At 37.6% G+C, this 19,791-nt stretch overlaps 1 protein-coding gene and 1 long non-coding RNA gene across 3 annotated transcripts; one reads left to right on the top strand and one right to left on the bottom strand.

The window, feature by feature from the left end:
* Nucleotides 1-4,204: 4,204 nt before the first annotated feature.
* On the top strand, nucleotides 4,205-4,636 carry LOC149042598 (uncharacterized). The gene is made up of 2 exons (XR_016188323.1): nucleotides 4,205-4,285; nucleotides 4,395-4,636. It is a non-coding gene; the product is annotated as an uncharacterized LOC149042598 (long non-coding RNA).
* A 737-nt stretch (nucleotides 4,637-5,373) lies between these two features.
* On the bottom strand, nucleotides 5,374-9,690 carry LOC149042597 (uncharacterized). Of its 2 annotated transcripts, XM_089211970.1 has the most exons (6): nucleotides 7,969-9,690; nucleotides 7,414-7,474; nucleotides 6,936-7,199; nucleotides 6,366-6,521; nucleotides 6,095-6,209; nucleotides 5,374-5,528 (listed from the first exon to the last, which is right to left on the bottom strand). In XM_089211970.1, the coding sequence occupies exons 1-6, from the start codon at nucleotides 8,170-8,172 to the stop codon at nucleotides 5,513-5,515; spliced, it is 816 nt and encodes a 271-aa protein (XP_089068096.1). In that variant the 5' UTR covers nucleotides 8,173-9,690; the 3' UTR covers nucleotides 5,374-5,512. The 2 variants fall into 2 exon arrangements, with proteins under 2 accessions (XP_089068096.1, XP_089068095.1); XM_089211969.1 differs by having other exon boundaries at nucleotides 5,410-6,209.
* Between the last annotated feature and the right edge of the window lie 10,101 nt (nucleotides 9,691-19,791).

The following is a 19,791-nucleotide window of genomic DNA, read 5'->3' as shown; positions in this document are numbered from 1 at the left end:
TTCTAAGGTTCGTGCGATTTTACGACGACTTTTCAATTCCGGTGTGTTGCGCGCGACTTTTGATAAAAAAAAAACCTGCACGCGCCAAAACTTAGAAGAACATGTCAACTGAATGAATCAAACCTCTATCATTTTGCATATATTCTTGGGAACAGCAAAAAAGGTGAAACCGGCCAGTGTAATGAGACAATGACCCGAAGGGAGTGGAATGTCAAAGAGTTTATTGGTCAGAGTGCTCAACTTCGTCTGGTTGACTCAAGCTCGGCTACATAACATCTTTTTGGGGGCAGTTTTAGTTTCTTCCTAATTTACGGAGCTTAAGGCGAAAAGAAAAAAATCGTTTGAATTTTCAGGTCGCACAAAATGATTATATGAATGGATAAATAAACTAAGCATGCCATAACGCACTTTCTTTCAAACTTACACATTCAAAGGCTCCTATGAAAATTTCTAATTTTCTTTGCGTTTATTTGAATCGCCGAGAACGTTTCATTTGGGTCCGCAAATCGTCAAAAAGCCATCTAGGGAGAAAAAACACAAAAATAGGTACTCCGTTCTCAATTGATTGTGCTTCATTCTAAGATATCACAGGTCTCTCTACTAGTTATTGTGCGCCAGCCTTGATACGAAAATATAATGTTAGCATTCTCACCTGTCTCCTAGAAGATATCATTAAAATTTATTCTTGCTCAACAGTTATCAATAGTTGTTTGTTTTGTCAACTAATTAACGAGTCAGAGATCAAGACAAGCCCATGTCGCCCACGTTGTTCAACTAGCTATGAAAAAGAGTCATTCGGGAGATATTTACGCAGCGAGGACTGAGGGAATTTCATCACGAATAACCTTCAAAATTCACTGGCACCGCCTCAGATTCATCTCGAAATTCGACCACATTTTCTATTGTCTGCGCTTTTATTCATCGCTAAATAGACGCAAAACTTAAGTGAATGTGGGACTTACAATCACAAATTTAAGTGTTTTGTTTTGACAAAAACATTGCTTACCGCAGAAAAAGGAAAAAAAACTCAACATAGACAAACCCAAAATGCACTCACACGCACGCACGCACACACACACAATATATATATATATATATATATATATATATATATATATATATATATATGTATACATATATTGAGAAAAGGAAAAAAAAAGAGACTATACTTTCATCCCTACAAGCCTGTTTTGTGATAACTCACTCATCAGGGGATTTTATAGTCAAGAATATTCGTAACCATCGTTTATATACTTTACAAACTTGCATAATAGGCGTGGCGGTAAACTTTGTTCAATTTTTACGCAGTAACGCTTTGCCTCTGTGGCTGCATGAGGACACGAGTTCATTACGTTTATTGAGTGATGATAATTCAGGTCGGCAGATGATAATTAATTTTTCTCTGAGGCAGAGTTTGCATCTCTTGCTTGCGCTGTTGTAGGGTGATCTTGATGCAATGATCGGAAGCGCGACGAAATGAAGCGTTATTTTCTTTAAGGGTACTAGAGTATGTTGTTCCGTTGCCTGTTTCTTCGTTTATTAGTTGTAGGTGGTTCGTAATGTACAATGTACAGTGTACAGTGTACAGTGTACAGGTATCCACTTTCGTAAAGTGCTTTTTGTTATAGAGGGGCGGCTTGGTCGAAGGATGCTTTGTTGGATGAAGGGATGACAGTCGTTTATTGATGCCGGCGGGTATGTTCTTTGTAGTGATTGGTGGGTGGTTGCTTTCGCGGTGGACGTAATGTAGTGTGGTATTAGGCTTTGTGAAAGGCAGGTAGGTACTTTTGTTCAAGTTGAAAGTGACGTCTAGGAAGCTGATGGTCTGTTTGTTGGCTTCGATGGTGATCCGTAGTCCATTGTGATTAAAGATGCGGTATATTTCTTTTTTGATGTTTACTGTATCTCACGGTATGGCGTTTGGAATCGCCAGTCCGACGATGGACTGATCAGGACACTGTGCTCGTTCAAGAGCTTAAGAGTATCGTACCTCTCTACCTGGTCCATGGATTGAAAAACAATAGCGTGTTCTCGGAATATGCGGGCCCTCATTCTGCGCAGTACAGGATGCGCAGTGCAAATTGAAGAATCACCTTAATCAAAAAATTGTGAGGACAAAGGTGTGGGATTTCAAAATCCGGTATCAAATTCTCGTTCTGTTATCCAAAGTTTTTATAAGTCTGTTCACGAGAGTACCGGGCAGACGTGACACATGCCATCTCGCTGATTTCTTTCAAACTTTCACAGTTTATAAGGGTCACTAAGTTATATTTAAGTTCGCAAGGCCCCAGGTGGACAATCAGACATGGTATGATGCTACTCTGGTTTAAAGATTTAATAAATTTTGAATGGCAGCAACGTCAAAGTTGTTCAAAAACCTTTTCAGACTTTAGGCCATATTTTTGCCAAACCTAAGGATCCTGTCACGAAAGAACAACGAACCGACGCTATTTATTCCATTCCATGCAATGACTGTGATCAAACGTCAGCTTAGTAGACGTTTGAAAGAGCATCAGAAAGCGTTCTTCTTTGGCAAAAAAGAAAATTCAGCTTTGTCGGAGCGCACATGCCTAACTAATCATCCAATTGGATGGGATAATTCTGAAATTACCACCAGCGCCTTTGTTTGGAAGCCTGGCATATCAACTCCGCCCACGCTCTTTTAACTCGTGATGATAGCAGCTTATTACCTGACGCCTATCTACACCTCGTCAGAAAAAGTGCAGCGAATTAGTAATCATTTATAAGGACCTCTTGTTGCAGCGATTAGATCACTGATGAAGGCACTACTGGGAGTGTCGAAACGTTGGATCTATGAAGTGTAACCTTTCGGTTACATTCATTAAATCTTTAAATCAGAGAAACTTCAAACCATGCCTGGTCACTAAATTACTCAAGAATCCAGAGTAGTTCGGGCTCCCGGCTTATGCGTGGGGCATTAGAGCCCCCACGTCAAATGCCTGGGGTAAAAGGCTAAAATTAGCTCAAAAAATGCACTTCCAACGAATCTCTCTCACACTAACAGAATGCGATGGATTTTTATCTTATTATGTTCAAGGCAACTCGGGGCTGAGATGCTGCCGCATGAAACCTCCCAACATCCTTAGATAGCTGGCTATGTGGCTGGATTACTTTTATCACATGACCGTACGGCTTTGCGCGCGCAATCCTATAGAAAACCATAGTAAAAGCTTTAATATCAGCTGGTCCGGAAAAAGCCGTCCTGGCCTTGCACTCACACAGCTTTGCTGCAAAAACTTAAAGGAAAAAAGGAAAATCGTTAAAAAAAGTCGTGTTTTTCGTTGAATTATGTGTCTTTCTAGCTCTAAGTCGAGCAAACAGGGATGAGTTTGTATTATAGAATCGTTTGTGGTGGTTTTCCCGCGTGCACCCGTCTATCTCGTCCTATTTAGGTTGAAACAAAATTTGCGCAATGTTCAGCACTTAGTGGTCATATAATAAAATGCTTATTGACCGAGTGTGTAAGAGCTAGACAGGAAAATATTTCCGTCCAGCCCTCCCACTTAGTCAATAAGTACATATTTTTTCTTTTGGAACTCATGGAGAACTGTATTTTTGAGACTGACCTGGTAAAAAAAATGCCCTTTCCCACACTGTACACTTTCCAAGCTCTCATCCTAACAGCCTCAAAGGAAAATTTGTTCAATGCTTTGATGCCACCCATGATGTACTTCCTCATATTTTGGAAAGAGTCTTCAATTTTCACAACGGTGGATGTAGCCTCTTGTCTCGGGAAAGAAAGACATGTATCCTATAAGCAACACCACCTCTAAACTTATTGCCACTGTAGAGATAAAGCTCCAATACATCAAACAGCCTAAACCACCATTATTCAAACCCTTTGAAACTAAATTGAATCCTTGGTTTGTTTTATTGTGTACATTTCGTGATGATGGTGTTTTGGCTCCTCCAAAGACTGAAAGTGCAAAAGTCCTAACAATCTCATCAAAATCATCAATATTCTTGCATTTAAAACAGCTTAACAAAATACGCATAAAATGGAAAGCTAACTATCACAAAATAGCACTGGGATCACAAAATATTGCAGAAAAAGGAGTTGTGCTTGTGGCCACGCCACTGGTTGATCCAAAAGACTATCGTCATTACTAGATTAAAGCTTTTCTAGATGAAAACATTATGTTAAACTGAAAGGTAACCCTTTGTGTGCATGTCTTTTCTGATCACAGAGACAGTGCATAGGCGTGCTGATTGTTATTGGGGCAAAAAATTCCCGAACTTAGAGGACTAAACCACTTCATGCAAGGTACGATTCTTGTTGGCAATAGTCATGCTAAGTTATGCTCTCATTTCAGTGTCTGGTTGGAGGAAAAGGTGTTAATATTCAGCGTACTCTGTGTTCTTTTTGTTTTCAGTCGCTTCAATCACATTTGTGAACAGACAAGATTTACATAGCTGAAATTATCTCCATCAGCAAGAGGTTTGCCTTGCAGTTTGCCAGTAACTATTACAATAAATAATGCATGGTGCATCATGGACCACACTAATCAAATTGCAAACATATCCCAGCATACTTTTTCAAACTGATATTGTCTTCGAAATACCTCATTTGTGTGTTATTTAATGTTTATTTGAATAAAAAAGAGATGAACAATTTTGACAAATTTGGTCAAAATTCACTAATTATTAATTAAGTAATTATCAAATATGACATTGCTACATACATATTTACAAAAGCTTTTAAAAAATATTGTTCCAAAAATTAAAATAATTGTTCCTTAAGACATGGTTGTTGATTTATTTCAGTGCTTCTCAAAATTTTTCAAAAGACGATGAAATATAACAAACTCAAAATTACAAACAACGCCCGGCTTTGAAGTTATTAAGCAATTAGAAAAATAGAAGACTTGGTCGCCCGCATTGACGATGATCCGTGGAATGTAAAAGAGAATCCGAGTCGATGTCACAATTTTAAGTCAAACGAAATTACAGGTAGTACTACATTTAACACAATGCTAAACTATTGACAGGTTAATTTTTGGCATTTAATTTACTGAACAGTACTACTCTTACTTCCGTATATTGTGTTACTGGCAAACACCTTACGAGGTCTTACGACAATGTTTGAACTCAGGGAGCTTATAATATGCATTTTACAGTTTATATTTTTCCACGGAAAACAGTGCTCGCCATAATAAGATGTAGTGGGCGACGGTAAGGATATGGACTCTTTAGACAATTGGAAAAAAGATTGGGCAAAAGTACTAAAGCTGAAGGGTAGACTGGCAATTCTAATTGTCTAACTGATTTGTCTCTACGGAAGATTTCACCACTTCGCACAGATGTGGACTGTTAAATATGTGCAATCGTATTTTACAAGTTCTCTTCTTCATACCCTTTAGCTGGCTTAGTGGAGGCTTTTGAATTTGATTCAACATTCATGGCTTCAAGATCCTTTGCTTTGACTGGAAAGTTTTCAACTTCAAGACATCCAGCGTTTTCCAATAGAGTGTCAAACCATGATGGTTGAAGGTCAAAATAATCTTTGCCTAGATAAAAGATAAATGAAGTTTTATTTTATGATGACAAGGCAGAGAATTTCGTTTCCACATACAGATACCTGAGATTTTTGCTTACTGAACCAAAAGTGGATTAATTTCAGCGAGACATTTATTCTAAACCGCCACAAAAACCGTAACCTTGAGCACTCGATAAGGGAGCAAGCTAACTCTTTTCAATTCAAGCTACCTCCTCCGAAAAAGGGTTAATCTGACTGGATAAGTCACGAGTCTTGAATGCAGCAGAAATCATGACAGTTTGAGCTTAAACAAAGTTGGAAGTAGAGATGTGTTGGTTTTGTTACGCCTTTGGCTTTCTTGGAAAAGAAGTTCTCCTCAATACCGGAGGAATCTGTGTTATATTTGTGGGATGTAACACCTCATTTAGTTGCTCATTTTATTAGAATCAGGCGAGTACATTGCAAAAGTAAGGCTGAAGGGTACATCGACAATTTTAATTATCTTAACTGGTTCGTCACTCACAGAAGACACTACTTCGCACAGATTTGGACCATCACTTATGTAAAATCGTATTTTACATGTTTCCCTCTACAAACCTTTCTTCATGGCTTGAAGCTCTTGCTTTAACTGGAACGTTTTCAACTTGAAGACATCCAGCGTTTTTTGATAGAGTGTCAAACCACGACGGTTGATGGTTAAAATAATCTTTGTCTGGATGAAAGACAATTAAAAAATCAAAGCCGATGTATGGAAGAACATGTTATCAACCCTAAGCATCCAACTGTTTTGTGACTTGTAAGAACTTCACTGCTTTCGTGCAGATGTGGACTGTGGAGGATCGTGTTTTACAAGTTTCCTTCTTCGTACCTTTAGCTTGCACAGTGACGGCCCTAGAATTTGATTTAACATTCCTTATGACTTCAAGATCTTTTGCTGTAACTGGAAAGTTTTCAACTTTGAAACATCCACCGTTATTGGATGGAGTGTCAAACCATGATGGTTGAAAGTCAAAGTAAACTTTGCCTAGTTGAGAAAAAAGACGAAAATAAAGAAGATGAAATAAAAATCAAACTGCATGGAAGAACTCTTAATAAAATCGAAGGATTATTGAAAAGTTGTCAGGGTAAAATTGTTCTTCTTGTCTTGAGGATGGAAATGGTATTTACAAGTTATGCCTTTAGGAAAATGGGAAACGTGCTTTTAAGTCAGGCCCGTAAATGCTGATTTCGTTGAGTTTGAGTCATGTTTCATTTTCCATAGTTTGTGAAAAAACCGATTTATTTTCAGTGATAGGTGATGCAGACCCCTCTTTCCTCTCCAATTACGTCCCCTATCGCTTTCCTGGAACATAAAATGAGTTCATAAAGACGAGGCCTTCGTATCAACCGCGTTGTCACCACTCAGTTGATACGACGCCATCCCACTTTACATACTCACCATTAACCGTTTGTGGTTTGCTCCGGGACTCTTCTGCTTCTGTTTTACTCTTCTGGACAGTAAAATTAAGGTCCCCCTCGAGCTGGGCAATGTTCTTCCTTGCCTCCTGTAGCTTTTTGTTTATTGATGCCATGTGCTTGACAAAATCAGATTGAGTCGTTTGCACAGTTTGTTTTAGCTGGGACAGTTTTTCCTTAAGATCAGCAATGTCTTTGTCATTTCCAAAGAGAGTTTGCTTAAGCAAGCCAATCTCCTTCTCTTTAGCTGTTAAAACACAAATTAATATTGCAATTGCTTATTATAAAAGTTTGAACAAATTCAAGGTCTGAGTGATAAAGTTAACCGGGAAAACACAAAAGACGGAATCTATTACGGAACGAGAAGCAGGAGGGAGGGGGGATCGGCAACTCTTAGTTAAATGGGTCACTAGTGCGCGCGAACTTTTCTTTTCATGCATGCGTGACCACATAAAACTAACCGTTAATCTGTGTTTCAAGGTGGATAATTTTCTGTGTTAGTTGTTCCTTTTCTCTTGCAGACTGGAAAAAAAATTGCCAAAAATGTTACCTTTTTAAGTAACGAAATAAGAAGAGAGCAAAAAAGCTGGGATAAAAAACATTATCAACTTGCATTCCCGCGTGAAAATAGTGGAATATCTAGGAGTGGCGTCATAATCTAAGAATTTCATTTGCGCGCGCTTTTTCATCTCTCCACGAAGAAAAAGCTTTTTAAACTCAGTTACCTGAACGCCTTTAATGTAAAAAAGTTCCAGTTGCGTTAAATGTTTCGTCAATGTTGGACAGACTTTGAAATGAGCTACTTTTGGAGGGAACCGTTTTACAATTGAAATTAACCAATTACGACTTATTTTCACAGCTTCTGTATTGAATCAGGTCTAGTTGCGCGTTTGTTATGAAAATGACTTTAGCTTCTTTTTTTCATGCTCTTTCGGATAACAAATTGTAACTTCTAAAACAACTAAACGTACTTTTTTTAACGAAAAAAAGGAGGTGTAATGATAGGAAACGCCCACCTCATTAGCCATGATTCGTGCCCCGTGTGAGGCCTCCCAAGGCTCATGATAATTCTCAGCAGAACAATTTGTGACATTGACTTCTTCATCGAAAATTCTCGCAGAACAGGATTTCCTCACAGACTCTTTGTCACCTGACTTGTTTTTGTTCACTTTGTAACTGATATCTTCATTCAAACCATTCGATAAACAAGAAAAATGCATTCTCTTTCACGGTGCTTTAGCATGAACCGAGCCCTTGATGCAAAACAAAGTTTCGATTTGTTTATGACTAGTTGCATGGTAACGTGTTTATGCCGTCACTTTATGACATCACGCCAGATTTAAAGCATTAGGTCTGGGCACTAGAATTCTTGACGCGATAACACCAGAGCTGGACATTAAAATGCTTTTATAACGTTAATGAATAACACGTAAAAATATCAGCAGACAACGACATACATATAACTTTTCTCAGCAGAAGTGATATAATATTATTGCGCGGGTTTCCCTAAGTCCAGAGCAAAATGTGCGAGCATTTTGTACATTGTTTAAAGAATGGCTACTCCGTGTTCAGAGTGCAAGCGATTACGAATGCAAAGACTCCGAAAACAAAGTAACTCGTTAGAACTTGAAGGGTGATGGCTTATGCGGCTAGCAATTAAAATTTTGCCATTTTACCGCTAACGATTAGTTTCTTTGCATTGTTTTAAAGTGAAATTTTTACGGTTAACTCTTTTTAACGACTAACGGCTAAAATTCGTCGATTTCATGCGCCTGACAGCTTTTTCTTTTTGCCGTTTTACTTCGATTAAGTGCCTTCCTTCCAATAATCTTCCATTGTCTTTTAAACCGAAATTTGATAAAAGCATCGAGAGAGTACGAACATATCTTCGGACCGAGTAAGACTCGTGTACAACTACACGGGAATTGCTGCGTTCTTCCGCAACCACTTCTTTTGTAAAGTCAGCGGGTTTAAATTCAAGTTTTTGAGGCATGTTTGAACTCTACCAACTAGCAACGAGATGGTTTTTTATTTGCTTGCTTTTGTTACCCTTACTGGATCCTACAACGCTATGGTGGCGTTTTCAGTCGTGTTTGTGCTCATGGACGTTCACCTTAAGGGCTTAATGCGTCTTGTTGTAGTGGAATGTGTAGGTCGTAAAAGAACAGAGGAAGGCTGCGGCTTTCTTGTCATTAGCGTCAGATTTGCATCGTGTATTGGACCAGTCATTATAGGTAAATAGTACTTTGTGGATAAGAGTAGTTTTTAGTCGACTGCTAGCCTTTTTTATTCAGAATGCTGCAAGACACACGCTTCTCCACCTGCTGGAAGATTTGAGACTAGTCGGGAAGAAGTTTGTTTTGCCTGGAGTCAAGCACTAATAGTTAGGGTTAAATCATGCCTTGTTTATCTCATGCAAAGAATAGAAGGAAAAAAATAAGAAAAAAACATGCAGAACGAAAAATACTTTGTTTCTTAGGCTTTGTATTCAAACAATTACAACAACAACAAGAATAACAATTTATTCAAATAGTTGTTTTTTGATTGGGTTAGATGTCATTTCAGAACATAATAATCCTTTTATTTGTCTGCTTTGGCGCTCTCTGTATCTCGAGAAAGGCCCCGTGGCCCAATGGACAAGGCATCTGACTACGAATAAGGGGATTCCAGTTTCGAATCCTGGTGGGGTCGCTGTTATTTTAAGTAAATAAACTTTTTAGCCACTGGATTTCTTTTATCATTTTAATCATCTTTCACAAGGTTAGAAAACCAGATACTACGGTGGGGCGTAGTTATGTTTTCTAGAGTAGCATTGCTGCGTTTGCTATCAAAAAGCATGGAATGGTTATTTAATACTCTCCGGCTTCTATAAAATGTCATCCTTTAGTAAAATGCAGCCACCCCCGGTCCAGTTATGATGCTTGTCACGTTTGCTTGTTTTCCCAACTTATTATTGAAAGTCAGCTTAAGGTAAACTCAGCAACTGAAGGCTAAGGCATTCGTTCTTATTTTCTTCTATAGGTGCAGCATGCCATGATATCAACTCGGAATGTGTGCTCTGTTACAGATATGCATTGCCGAATTTCAAGGAGCTAGCGTATCAGTTTCGTCGTGAAGGCAAGGCAAGTATTTCAAGAGTCTGATTTTTTCATAACTGTAATGATTACATGCAGGCAGGATTGGGAGACTCAGAGTTCGGTTACGAACTTAACAAAACTAGGACAAAACTAAAGTCAAGATACCCATCGGCTAAACGTATTCATAAGTGAAAACATGATGAAAATTAACGGAGCAGTCTGTCACATAGCATGCGATCTAAAGCGCTTTTTGATTGAGTGTCGTGAAACCAAGACCAAAGTAACCCAGAAGGCCAATCAGAAGAAAGGAGAAAACCTTTATAGCCAATGAGAACATAGAGTAATAGTAATCAAACGGCCTGAAGCGTGGGAAAGCGCGGACGACCATTTCGTGATTGATTTTAGTTTTGCATCTGATTGGTTGAAAGAATGGTGCGAGTTTTCAGGACCAATCACAAAGAGATGTCAGTTACTTTCGACACTCAACTTTAAAGGTAAATTGTTTTCATACACCGTCGAAATACAAACATGATACGTCAGCTTTCCAGTTGGTGCTGAAAACTAATTACGCTCTAGAAGTTGATATCGGTTTGATGACAGATGAGAACATTTTGTCAAACCCAAAGATAACTCTTTGTGCGCATGTCCTTTCTTATCAGAGAGACATTGCAGAGACGGGCTGATTGTTGTTGGGGTAAAAATTGCCGAACTGAGAGGACCAAGCCACTTCATGCGAGGTAAGGCTCTTGTTGGCAATAGTTATGCTAAGTTATGCTCCCATTTCAATGTTTGTTTCAGTGTTTGAGGAAAAAGTGTCGACATTCAGCGTACTCTGTGTTCTTTTGTGAACAGACAAAATTTACATAGCTGAGATTATCTTCATCAGCACGAAGTTTGCCTAACAGTTTCCCAGTACCCTTTACAGTGAATAATGCATGGTGCATCATGGACCACGCTAATCGGAATGCATATCCCAGCATACTTTTTCAAACTGATATTGTCTTCGAAAGTATGTGCTTCATTTGCATCTCACGTTTATTTGAATAAAAAAGAGATGAACAACTTTGACAAATTTGGTCAAAAGTCACCAAATAATTATTAAATATGACAATGCTACATACATATTTACAAAAGCTTTATATAATGATGTTTTGAAAATTACAAACCTTTGTTCCTTTAGACATGGATGTTTAATTTATTTGCCCACAAAAGTTTTCAAAAGACGATGAAATATAACGAACTCAAAGTAACGAACAACGCCCGGCTTTGAAGTTATTGAGCAATTAGAAAGATAAAAGACTGGGTCGCCCGCATTGAAGATGATCTGTTGGATGAAAAAGAGAATCCGAGTTAATGTCACGATTTTAAGTCAAAGGAAAGTACAAGTAGTACTACAGTTAACACAACGCTACATATCAAACTCTTTCCCCAGTGCGACGAACATTTGTTTTTCTCGGTTCTAGGTGTACGCAACCACTAACCCCACGTAATGCGCCTGCTCTCCGTTACGAATTTTCAAAATGGCGGACAGGCCAAAGAGGGAAATTTAAAAAACAAAGCGATTTTGCAATGAATACTCAACCTACACCCTCGTTAGAAAGGCGAATCTACGGAAGAAAGATACAAAACTGTATGATATTTAAAACAAGTTGTCTGCATTCTATTATTGGTGGTATATATCTGGACCCTCATGGCCAGGGAAAGGCCTATGATTTTCCTTTAAAGATGAAAGCTTACCTTGGAAACTCACCAAAGCATTTCGTTGTGCAAGCAAGGAAACTTCTTCAAGCACCAAAAATGCCCCTTGAGATGGTATCTCTCACAATTAATACTAAAGCATGCATTGAAGAATATTTACCAACTTAACTTTTAGCTAATTAATAATTTTTGTAACACCAACGAGGCATTGATATTTGGTTGATAGAGGTACTTTTAAAGAAGGATATATAGTTTTTCCATTTGAATGTATTTAACACATAATACAACATGCTTGTCATCAATAACATTAAATTATGTTTTTATATGAAACTGAATGTGCTCAGAGGTGCTTTTAAGTTACCATTTTGATTGATATTTATTTCCCCTAGTTTTCAGCTTTTGAAAGGTAGCAGAATTTGAAGTGAATACGAGTCAAAGAGATATAAAAGTCTAGCCAAATAGAAGTTGTGCAGCAATGCCTCCCCTGACGTTAGTGAAGGAGAGAAATAAATTGGGTTTTGTTCATTTTGCAGAGTCCTTTCTTCCTCTGTATTTCTTTGCAAATCCCTCATTTCATGTATCAGCTTTTGCGTTTCTTCCTGTAGATCATTAAAATTTTTCTTTCAGTCTGAAAGCTCATCTCCTGCGAGATGAAGGTCCCTTTCCGCTCCCTCAATAGACACTAGTTCACTGTATAGAATGCTTAAAGTGAGATATTTTGACTAAAACTGTTCCCTTTTTCTTCCTTTGGTTTGCCCATATTTGCTTGCAATAACTCTTGCTTCTCTTTCTAGCTTGCCTTGGATAGGGTAGCCTGTCTCTCAACTAACTCTAAACCATGATCTGGAAACCGTGGCATTAAGAAATTCAATGTAATCACGTCCATCCTGAACATTTTCATGCCATATCTTTAGTAATAGGTATGATATATTTACTGCCTGTTTTACATATGATAAAGTTGGCTCTGGGACAAAGATTTTCCATTCATAGCTTCTCTGCATGTATCTTGAAAATTACATCTGACATTTTTGTGATGTATTTTGGGTTCCTTATATTTTATGTGAAGGAAATCTGCATTTCTGAAATCAAATTTACAAGTGTGTAAATCTAGGCTTTCTATAACAAGTCCCAGTTCCTCGATGTATTAGAACGCACGTGTCTGATGAACGTTCAGGGAACAGTATGGAGAATACCTTAACTGATATTAGGGTATAAAAGGTTAAGAGGTACCGTGCTCTTTCAAGAGCTAAAGACCATGGCACCTCTTTTTCATTTGTTGAAAAACAACAACGTGTTTTAAGAATGCACGCGCTTATTTGCTTATTTATTGGTTTATGTGAGGTTTATGCACAGTACAGTACAGGCATGGAGAATTTGTTTACCGATCAAGAGTTTCTTTAGTCGGTGATCATTTCCTTTGTTCTCCCGACTCTAATGTGTGATTCAGGGGTAATAGTTGTGATGAGAAATTAGATGCTTATGCATGTTTTCGCCGGTTAACGAAGCCAGACGGTTGCACTAGTCGGTGAAAGTATTGACGTATGAATTGGTGACATCTTGGAATGGCTATAATCAGCATGGTTAGATTTTCTGAGAAGCACTTTGACTCTTTCCTAAGAGTGACTTGTATCTAATTTGCCCTTACTAACAGTAAAACTGCTGAATCATTCATTAACCCTTTAACTCCCACGAGTGACCAAGACCGAATTTCTCCAAGCAATATCAATACAATATCAATCAGACAGGTGATGAAAATGTATAAAAGTGTGAGTTTGACTTATTTCATTCGAATTCCTGGGTGGGTAGTGTCCCTGTAGATCAGTGATGACGTCGTTGTTCAGCGGCGAGTGACGTAGTTGTTCATCACTTGCCGGCCGGGTGGTCCAATGTTTACAGAGGTGTATTTGCATATTCTGCTTCCATTTCGTGTTCATTTCGCCGGTAGTTAGTTAAGCCGGTTATCTCACTGGTCATGCACAGTTTCCAAGAGATTGAACTTGCGTTAACTGACAAGGATGGCTTTAGTAAGCGTCCAAATCGTCCTCGGCCATTCAAAGCTAACTTGCTAGGAGGGGATTATATTTTTAAAGAAAGGTCTTCTTTATGAATTTTGTCTTATTTGGTATTTTTCCTTTTTCCTTTACGATTCTTTTAATCATTTAGCTGTCGGATTGTGACCCAAAAAGTAGAGAGAGGTGCTTGTTTTTCTCAGACAAACGCTCCTCTTTGCAATAAAACCAGGAGCGGAAGTCAGTGGCGAAGGTGTATTCAAAAAAATTGATAAAATTCAACACAAGTTATAAGCTTAAGGTCATGATAAATAGGATGGAGCTACACAGGGAATCATTGTCAACGTTCAAGGTTGGAGGAAAGAAAGTTCACGAACAACACGACAACCCAAGTAGTCTTTCTGGGAACACAAATAACTTGTTCTCTTCTGGCATTAAGAATATTCTCGTGAACGCTGGATTACCAAGAGATACATGTCATGAATTGTTGTCTTTTCATCATGGCTCGGCTCAACTAGTTACTCATTTGGCTTTGCTGTTTTCTTTTTCCCTTTTCTCAGTATTACTATGAATGCGCGTTGACTTAATGATGTGGAGAAATGAATTAAAGCATGCAGTGGCAAATGGCTCGAGACATCACACGACTGTCAGTTTTAGACGTTATAAGTCAGCAATCTAAAAAAAAAGTGTTATCGAAACTTGATATGGAATTAGTCTTGTTTTAGAGTCTGATACTAAATCAAACACGGAAAACAAATTCATTTTCAGAATTTTTCAGTTTCGGCACATATTGTCAAACTAAGCTTTAATGATGTTCCACACAAATAGAGAAATTTCTCTCATCATCAGATCAGTTTGTGCACGTGTAAACATTTTCACCCGGTATGCAAGTAAGTAACTGTAAGTAAGACGGGTTTTCGAGCTTGTCCTCTCAGTGCTTGGCTACGTTGAAGTTTGAATCGAGAATCACGCGTCGAAACAAAAACTTGACGGTTCTGAATAGCGTAATGATTTTTACAAAGCAACTAGACAAAAATAATGACATTCAGTTCTCACAGCTACATCAGCTCTGGCAGCTATATAAAATTTTCTAGTTTTGATTGTAGCAGATTCATTCCGGCCCTGGACTGATAGTGCCAAAAAAAAAGAAAGGATTGTCAAAGTTGATGTTAATTCTGGATGGATGATTGACCGCCTCTCCTTTTACACTAACAAGAAAGATGAAAATGGTGATCCTAAATGTTATGGTCCTTATGGAGGGGATGGTGGAGGATTCTACACTGAGACTCCACCAGGGTCGTACGGTTTCCTGGCCGGAATTAGTGCTGCTGTTGTTTACTCACAGGGTGAAGAAGGTATCACCAGACTTCAGTTTGCATGGAGGGCATTTTGATGACAATATATCATTTAAGTAGCCTCGTGATTTTTACTGTGATTCTAAAAATGGACGAATTAATTTAGAACATATACCATAATTTTTTCTGTTGTTACCTGACTGAATACAAAATGAATTTATTTTCCATTTTTCATTGTAATAACTTATCTGCCCACCAAATTAAGCACTGATTCGAGAGAAGAGATTCAATATCAATTTGTGTACTTTATATGTGATTGGTTACATGATACAAAGTGTGGCCATTAAAGGGTAACTGACGAACTGATGGCTAAAAGGTCACTTTTTCGGAATACCGTCTAAATGCCTCAGGTAACACGTAGAAACAGATACAAGAAGCTTCTTTGAGTTTTTTTTTCCCGCCGGGAAAACTGTCCTAAATGCAGGTAATTTAGTGTTAACAACTGAGTTGAAAACGGAAATTAGCCACTGTAAAGGGTAAAAAAGCTGAAGTTTCGAGCGTTAGCTTTTAGCCCTTCGTCAATCGCAATGAAAAATACTTTGTAAATGTTGAGAACCGACATTTTGTGATAGAAATTTTGTGTATTCAGGACCTTAAAAGTCAAATTCTGTTTGTTTGTGTTCTATCAAATTATGATTATCACAGTGATTTTTCAAATAATGTTCTATTGATGATAGGTTCAGAGCTTAAGTCAAAAGCTAGCCCCTTGACAACGTTTGGGTTGTTTTCCTGGTGGAAGCAAACATTCATTTGGGCTTTGCAATACAGGCCTTGGTATAAGTTCATAAGTCAAATTCAGCCTTTGTGTGATGGACTTTGCGCTAGGGGTAGTAAGTCAGAGTTTTTCTTCTGTTTATCTGTTCAGTAATAGATCACAGATGGTGTTAAAATGTGTCAAGGACAAAAGAAGGTGGCGCATGAGGTGCATAAAAATTATTTGATAAAATCTATTATTAAAAAAATTACACTGACCAGCGAGACAAATTTTCCCGGGATGGTACTGTGGGTGTTTTCATGCAATTATCAGAATACATAGCTACTTTAGAAGTCTTTGACAGGGAACTTAAGCTTTCTTGGAAAGTGTGAAAGCTGTATTTATAGTTGAAAGAACTCAAGACCTGTAATTAAAATAGATGGGACTGTTAAAAATGTGCTTGAATCTATTATTTACCTCTTTGAGGAAGTCTTACTTAGATTGGATAAGCAGCCTTTGTGTGATGGAACTTTAGCTAGGGGTAGTAACAACTCTTTACTGTAGCAGAATTCTTTTAACATGGACATACTCTGTGTGTGCTAAGGAGAGGTGTAGTTGTAAGGGTTATGCTGAAGAACTTTTTGTTGCACAATGTCTACACCAGGTCTCTGATTCCATGTATCCAGCATGGTACTATAATAATGATGATGATAACAATAACAATAATAATAACAATAATAATAATAATAATAATATTTAACAAGGGAGCCCAACTCACCACAACAGTTTTAAGTGGGGCCCTCATTAACTAATTAATTCAATTAATTACCCTAATTGATAAAATAATAATGATAATAATAATGATAATAATAATAAATAAATAAATAAAATAAAATGAAATGTTTATAAATAAATTTAAAGAGTCAAAATCTTATAATTGATAACTAATTAAAATATCAAAGTTTAAAATTAATCAAAATCTTTTTTAAAAAGTTTTCAGCTTGGATTTAAAAATAGATAAGAGATGTGTTTCTTTCAGATCAGTTGGAAGACTGTTCCAGTCGTTCGCAGCTTGATTGGTAAATGTTTGTTTACCCCAGTTAGTTCGAGGAAGGGGTAAACAAAGATCATTGGAACGTCTTGTGCTATATGAATGGACAGCTTGTTTTTGATAAAAATTAAAGTTAAAATCAGTTTCCCTAATCGACACTTGCGGATTGCAAAGTAGCAATGAAAAAACCTTCTGATTATGTTCCGAACAACTTAGTTCAAAAAATTCTATGTCCAGCTTACGTACCACAGCTTTTTGTTTGTTCAGATGCAATGCCAGCAGGGAGGACAAACTCTCCAGTCACCATTGATAGTAACTAGTTTAGAAAAAAAGGATAATGTTAACATAAGACTTTGTCTTAAAGTGATTCCTCAGAAAAAAAAAGTTATCAAACGATTTTTTTAAACTTTTCTTAAATGTTCTCTCGCATTGTCTTTTTTGAAAAATACAATTAAAAAGATAGTTCATTGTGCTTGTTTAATTAACTCTTTAACTCCTAAGAGTGACTAGCATCTAATTTCTCTTTACAATATCACCCCTGAATCATGCAATATCATCATCATCATCATCATCATCATATTTTTATTTGCCTTATTTACATAATACAAAAAAAAAAATTTATTTACAGCGGTTATAGCTAGAAGGCGAGGAGACCCAAGAAGCCACCGGGCTTATGGGAGAGCCACCTCACTTACATTAATAAATAAAGTAAAGAAAAAGTGCTGAGAATGTGCGGCTAGGCCAACTCAAGGATTATTTAAGTAAAAACTCTTGCATTTTCGTCTTAAAACTAAGAAGGTTTGACGAACGAGTGACTGAAATTGTAAATTGCTTGAGATTTGTACGGCACAAATGCGTTCGATAATTACTGGCTGTTCTGGTACCATAGTTGTGAATTTGGCTATTCGTTACAAAAAGATTGAGAAGCAATGGAGGCAATAAGTTATTTCTATAATAAAACATGAATTTGGCGATTTCAAACGTATTGACTTGGAAAATATCTAAAATTCCTAGTTTGGAGAATAAAGGAGCGGAATGGGCTCGATAGTCTGAGTTGGTGATAGCCCGCACAGCTCGCTTTTGCAAGTAGTAAATTCTATTTAAGTTAGATACGTATGTGGACGACCAGGCACAGTTACAATAGACGATATAAGGATAAATTAAGGTGTAGTACAAAGTGAGCTTGGTTGTAGAGGATAAGAAAAAGCGAGACATGCATTGGGATACCTATTGATTTAGCAATTTGTTTACATACATAGCTGATATGGTGTTTCCAAGTGAGATGATCATCAATATAGACCCCAAGGAATTTAGTTACGTTAGATTGTTGTAGGGGTTTACCTCCAAAGGAGAGAGAAATGCTGGAGTTAAATTTCTTCTGTCTGGGTTTAAAAATTACGTAGTTAGTTTTCCTTACATTAACTGAGAGCTTATTGCATTTTAGTCAGACATCAATATTTTGGAGTTCATCATTAAGTACGGATTCTAAGCAATTTGGGTTTGAGTGAGAATAAAAGATGCTGGTGTCATCAGCGAAAAGCAGAGGGTCTGTTAATTCAGAGGCATTAGGGAGGTCATTTATGTATAGAATGAACATTAGAGGGCCTAAAATCGAACCTTGAGGGACACCACACTTGATGGTTTGCATAGGAGAGCAAGCTTGATTGAATTGGGCAAATTGCTGGCGGCAAGAAAAGTAGCTTTTGAACCACTGCAAAGCCACGTCACGGATACCATAGTGCTCCAATTTCGCAAACAAGATATGATGGTCGAGAGTGTCAAATGCTTTGGAAAGATCTAGGAAAACACCCACCGTTGTTTCGTGTTGGTCGATTGCAGAAGCTATTTTATTTACCAAATGAATTAGTGCGTGCGATGTCGAGTGATTTTTCCGAAATCCAAACTGACAGCGGTAAAGTATATCGTGTTTTTCGGCAAATTCTACCAAGCGATTGTGCATGACTTTTTCGAAAAATTTGGAAAAATTAGACAACAAAGAAATAGGTCTGTCGTTTACAAAAAAGTTAGGATCCTCTGCTTTGAAGATGGGAATAATTTTAGCGATTTTAAGTTTGTCCGGGAAAATGCCTTTTAGCAGAGATAGATTGATAATATCTGCCAATGGAGCAGAAATAAGGTGAAATCAATATTTAATGACATGCATTGGGATACTGTCATAGCCAGGAGCCTTCTTTGAAGCGAACACGTCACAAATGCTTTCCAGTTCACTTGTTGTGGTGGGCTTTAAGTTTATGGAGGAACGGATATTATCACCAAGATAAGAACGAAAAGAAGGATTCACCTTGGGTATAGATTTAGCTAGGTTGGGACCAATGTTTGTAAAGTATTTACAGAATCTGTCAGCGATCTCTATTGGATCCGTTAATGTTCTGCCTTCAGATTTGAATGATGTGGGAAGAGATGACTTACTTTTACGCTTGTTGATAACTTCATTTAACAATTTCCAAGTTGTTTTGAGGTCATTTCTGGCATTCTCAAATTTGGAGTCGTAGTACTTACGTTTGGCAATGCGAATAAGATGGGTGAGTTTGTTTTTGTGGGCTTTATACTTCATCGCAGAAGATGTGGAAGATGATGTGACGAACTTTTTGTAGAGTCTGTTCTTCTTGTTAACGGATTTCAGAAGTCCACGGCTAAGCCATGGAGAAAAGAACTTGTTTACCTGCTTACCTTTGAGAACCTTTAAAGGGAAACAGGTGTTATAGATTCTGGAGTATCCTTCAATAAAATCATTATAGGCTTCATTGGGATCTTCCATGTGGCGAAATATGGATCATTCTGCGTTTGAAAGGTTCTCGTTGAATTTATGCAAATTATCGTCATTGAATGTGCGCATCATGGTAAGGCCATGAGAGTAAGGAAAATTATCAGCATCAAAAGAAGCTGTTGATTGTTACACAAATTCTTCTTGTCAGTACCTTACGGGATGTATGG

The sequence above is a fragment of the Pocillopora damicornis genome, chromosome 7 (assembly GCF_964200805.1).
Source record: "Pocillopora damicornis chromosome 7, jaPocDami1.2, whole genome shotgun sequence".
Lineage (NCBI taxonomy): Eukaryota > Metazoa > Cnidaria > Anthozoa > Scleractinia > Pocilloporidae > Pocillopora > Pocillopora damicornis.
Note: the sequence above shows the minus strand (reverse complement) of the source record. Positions and strands in the feature narration are given on the sequence as shown.